We start from the raw sequence: 5065 nt of genomic DNA, 5'->3' as shown, positions 1-5065 counted from the left end.
GTTTTTTTTTTTTTTTTTTTTTTTTTTTTTAATTTCCCATACTGGGGATTGAACTCAGGACTTGTGCTTGCGAGGAGGGTGCGGTGACACTGAGCTAAATCCCCGGCCCCTGAAGTCTCGAGCATCTGGGATCAGCTGTAGGGTCTTCATCCCCCATAATCCTGTCCACACCAGTCCTGGCTCTCAGACGCTACAGAGAGATGCATCCTGGTAGCCTGGCCCTTTTCCTGAAAGGCTAGTTGTGCAGATTGGCCAGACCTTTACAGCCTGTTAGGGCTGAGGGTTAACTCCAGCTTTGTCTATTGAATTCATTTTCTACTGCCCCCAGTTAAAATCACAGTAGAGGGCAGTGCCTCTGTGGTGATCTCAGTCTCTTGTGCTTCCAGGCCCTGAGCCTCCCTCTCCTCCCATGTGTGTTAGAGATGCAGGAGCATGGGCCACATATGTGTCCTGACACAGATGTGCTTGCATAACCGAGCTCTCCATTGTAACTTGGGTCAGCAGCCCTACCCATGTGCTGCCGCGTACTTGGAAGAAACAGTGCTACGCCTGGGAACCGGCACATTTTATCAGCTCCTCATTGTTCCAGGACAACAGCCCAGATTGTGGGGCCTGGATTGGGGCCTTTTACACCACCCCCATCTTGCCTTCCTTCCCTTGCTTTCTACATCCCCTCCCCAGTACTGGGGATTGAACCCATGACCTTTGCATTAAGCTATAACCCAACTCTTTTGTCATTTTTTAATTTTGAGACAGGGTCTCTCTAAATTGGCCCGGATGGGCTCAGACTTGCAATCCTCCTGGCTCAGCCTCCAACAGTGCTAGAATTACAGGCATACACCACCGCACCTGACTTCTACATCCTTCTATGTCAGGCAGCCACGCATTGCAGAAGCCTCCTTTACTCGTGGTACTTCTGCCTCAGCCTGGAGTCTTCTTCCCTGTTCATTAGTTCCAGAGCTGCTAATTGATAACTTTTTCTGTGCCAGGCACTATTTCAGGCACTGGGTATAAAATGGATTAAGAAGAATAACTTTAGGGCTGGGAGTTTAGCTCACTGGTGCTGTGCCTGCCTTGCAAGTGCAAGGTCCTGAGTTCAATCCCCAGCACCCGCCCCCTCCCAAAAATAATTTTTAAAATCCCTGCATTCATGGGACCGATATTTTAATTGGGAAGGGTACAGAAAATAAGTTTGTGTCAGATGATGATAGGTGCTTTGGAACCAAGCAAGGGCTAGGACAGGGCATGGTGGCAGTAGAGTAGAGTTGGTCATTTGTAAGTAGAATAGACAAGGAGGCCTGAGAAAAAGTAAGGCACTTTAAGAATCCCTACCATGTTTCTTTTCTCTTTTTTTTGCAGCACTGGGAATCAATCCCAGGACTCTGCACATGACAGTCAATCGCTCTCTTCGCAGAGCTACACCCTCAGCCTAACTGCTCTGCTGAGCCGCTCAGATCTCCTGTTGCAGGGGTGAAGCCTTCCCCAGGGCAGAGCTGGTCAGCGCTTAGTCCTGGCTCAGGCTGGGTGCTCAGTGAGTTGAATAAATGAATCTGGAAATTGGACAATCACACATTAAAAAAAACTACTATGAATTGGGTGTTGGAGGTTATTTCTTTTCCATAATGTATGTAGCTCCATAATAAGCAAGTAACTTAAAATACATTTTAAAAGGATTTTTCGAAGCCAGGTATGGTGGTGCACATTTGTAATTCCAGCATGTTGTGAGGCCAAGGCAGGAAGATTGCAGGTTTGAGGCTATCCTGGGGAATTTAGCAAGATTGGCTCAACATAAAAGTAAAAAGGGGGTGGACTAGGGTGTAGTTCAGCGGCAGATCACTTGTCTAGCACATGTGAGGCTCTGGGTTCAATCCACACACACATACAGGCACATTCACATACATACATGCACACGCCGAATGCCAGGTAATGGGGAACAGGAAGTAGGTTGTTGCGGTCTAGGTGAGCAGAAGAGGAGCTGGGATGAGGGCTCCTATTCCGCAGCTTCCTGAAGCTGTCACGCAGTGTCTTGCCCACAGTTGGATCGCTCAATCCGGGATGTGGAGCTGGGCCTCAACTATGGAACCCCCACAATGAACTTGGCGGGGCAGAGCCTGAAGTTTGAAAAGGGCCAGTGGATAGCAGGTGGGCCGCGTCTCCTGCTGTCTTGCCAGAAAAGGCTGCGGAAATAAACCCCCGGGTAACTCCACCTCTGTCCTTCCTCCAGAGGCCGGGATCAGTGGGGGTGTGGACCAGAGGGAGGCCCAGCGCCTCCGCAGGCGGAACCAGCAGCTGGAGGAAGAGAACAATCTCCTGCGGTTGAAAGTGGACATCCTGCTAGATATGGTGAGGAAGGGGAGGGGTGGGGGTGCCCGGGATGTCCCTTGAATGTTTTCATCCCACCAGTATCTCACAGTACCCCTTTGCCCAGATACATTGCTTTGTATCAAAGACCAAAACAAATCCAGGTGTGGCAGCACATGCCTGTAATTCCAGCATGTAGGAGATTGAGACAGATCACCACAGGTTCATGGCCAGCTTGGACTACACAGCGAGACCTTGTCTTAAAACAAACAAACAAACAAACAAAACTAAGATACAGTCCCACCTTTGAGGTCTGGACAGGACCCACAGTTTTTTTGTGTTTGTTTGTGGTGCTGGGGATCGAACTCTGGCCCTTGCTCTTGCGAGGCAGGCAGTAGAACCACTGAGCCCAATCCCTGGCCCTGGATAGGACCCATAGTTACAGTGCCTTTTGGTAGGGCCAGAGTTCAAGTCTATACAGGGTCTGGCGTTGGCCCAGGAGGTTAGTTTTGCCCGGTCAGGAGACTTCACGGAGGAGAGGACATTTGAGCTGAACGCTGAAGGACAGCGGCAGGGTGGGGCGGGGTGGAGGAGAAAGGAGTGGTGCCAGACCGGCGTCAGACCTACAGGGGGCGCTCGCTGTATCAGGTGACCTGTGGGGCCTGGAAGGTCTTTGGGGAGTTTGCCTGGCATTCGGCAGGGGCGCACTATCGGGATCGGAGAGGGCATCCTGGCGGTGACACCAAGAAAATGGGCATCACAGGACCATGGACCTCGTAGTCAGTTAATCAAGCCCAACCTTGGAAGGGTGCGTCGCTCAGGAAGCACAGGCCTTATTTCCTAGTAAACCAACCTCCACTGTAGGGTTGATGTCTCTCTGTCTCTGTCCTGATGTCTTCCTCCAACTTCTCTGACGTCTAGTGAAAGATCCCAATGAGCCAAGTTATGTTCTTTTTAAGGCATTCCCCCTGAATTGTGATTATGTGAGCTGCAGCTTGGTAGCAACTTAAACTCTAATTGCTTAGCCTTAGAATCACCATTGTGTCTTTTTTATCCTTGGAGGCCTGCTGTCCTCACACGGCGTGCCATGAATCATTGCTCATCAGATGTGGGCAGAGTGGATGGTGAATGTTCTTCAAGTACCTGTGCTCCTGGGTCCTTGGGTGGCTACTCAGCCAGGCTACCCAGTTTCCCAGGGTGGCCTTGCAGACGCCAGCACAGCCCAGAAATGTCCTCCTTTATAACACTTGCCACTTCCCTTTCAGCTTTCAGAGACCACTGCTGAATGCCACTTAATGGAGAAGGAACTGGACAAACTGAAGAGTGTCAGTCGGAGAAGGAAATAAGACCCCGAGATGCTGGTTAGGAGCAGGGAGAATCCCACCTTAGCGGGGAAGTAGGGTGAAACGGAGCAGTTTGGTTTTTAGCAAAAGTAGTAGATTTGGCCCCGGAGCGAGCAACAACAGGCATTGGCACCCTTTCTTGGCAGAAGGAAGGTGGCACAGGATGGAGGAAGCCAGGAAGCCAGGGCAGTGGCTGGGATGCCAGTCTGCAAGCCGAGGGGGTTGGTGAGCGTCGGATGCAATGGCGAGAGTCCCCACTACCCTGTGGCACAGATGCTGTTGGGAGCTGCAGCTGAACTCCATCATCTCCCCCCTTACGCTGGGCTTGAGGGTGGCACTAGTTCTACCGCCACATTTAGGGGTCTGGGGTGAGTGACTCTCTTGTTCTCTGCCCCTGCCCCTCTGCTGGGCCACTCACCCGCAGCCTGTAAAGAATGCTTCTCCCCAAATCCACAGCTCCTCTGGCTTCAGCTTCCCAGCAACAAGCGCCAGCCTTCCAAAGCAACGCCATTTTTGTGCTGCTTTCCTGTTTATACTATTTCTTTTTTATTAAATGATGCTGAATAATCTCTCTGTGGCCAAAATGACTGCTAAAAAGCATGGGTTCCTAAAGAAGTAACAGGAAAGACCAAACGGTCAGGGGATGATACAGCTTTCCTGTTCCCCAGAGGAAGTGACCCGGAAGTGAAATCATATCTGTGTGGTCAGATTCTTTTGCCCTCCTGCTTTGGAGAGTGTAACTGACCTAGCCCAGCAGGGATCAGAGGTTGGCACAGGAATTCCTACCTGAGTCAGTGTGAGCCGGGTCTCCATGTGGAGGGGAACCCAGTGGTCTTGGTACAGGCACAGAGCCCAGGTGTCTCAGCCACAATGCATGCCTGGTACCAAAGTCTTTTGCACACACCATCTCCTTGCTCCCAACATAGACCTGTGCAGCAAGACTGTCAGCATGACTATCGGCAGGTAAGGAGTCAGACAGTGCAGGGATCACATGGCAGGGCGCTAGAGCGTGCTAGTTCACAGCCCGCAAGACAGACAGGGTCTTGCTAAGTTGCTGAATTGACCAGGCTGGGCTTGACTTTGGAGTCTCCTGTCTCAGCGTCCAGGATGCTGGGACTATTGAGGCATATGCTACTGCAGCTGGTTCAAATGTGGGAGAGCCTTGGAGCGTCTGTAAGATTCTCAAAGGGGCCTATCTGACCCCATCTCAAAAATAAAAAGGGCTGAGGATATAGCACAGTGGTCAAGCACTTGCCTAGCATACACAAGGCACTGAGCTCTGTCCCCAGCACCACACACACACACACACACACACACACACACACACACCAAAAGTAAATCAATTAAAAAAAATGAAATCTGAAAAAAAATTCTCCTACTTTTAATAATGATGATCTTCTGGCTTTTTTTTTTTTTTTTTT

General features: G+C 50.5%; 1 protein-coding gene across 2 annotated transcripts in view; it reads left to right on the top strand.

Annotated features, from left to right (window-relative positions):
• Positions 1-4878, top strand: part of Cby1 (chibby family member 1, beta catenin antagonist) — a 12019-nt gene extending 7141 nt beyond the window's left edge. Inside the window, exons 3-6 of one of the 2 annotated variants that reach the window (XR_004518129.1) lie at positions 2037-2142; positions 2225-2343; positions 3567-4012; positions 4101-4878. Coding sequence is in view for 1 of the 2 variants with exons in the window: in XM_010612864.3 (XP_010611166.1) it covers positions 2037-2142; positions 2225-2343; positions 3567-3647 (306 nt within the window). In the remaining variant the exon portion in view is untranslated. Of the gene's footprint in view, positions 1-2036; positions 2143-2224; positions 2344-3566 lie in introns of both variants that reach the window. The other variant, XM_010612864.3, reaches the window with a different exon arrangement.
• The last annotated feature ends 187 nt before the right edge of the window (positions 4879-5065 follow it).

This window comes from Fukomys damarensis, unplaced genomic scaffold (genome assembly GCF_012274545.1).
Source record: "Fukomys damarensis isolate Sample0158 unplaced genomic scaffold, DMR_v1.0_HiC HiC_scaffold_19, whole genome shotgun sequence".
NCBI classification, from domain to species: Eukaryota; Metazoa; Chordata; class Mammalia; order Rodentia; family Bathyergidae; genus Fukomys; species Fukomys damarensis.
The sequence above is the reverse complement of the archived record's forward strand: the minus strand, read 5'-3'. Positions and strand labels throughout refer to the sequence as shown.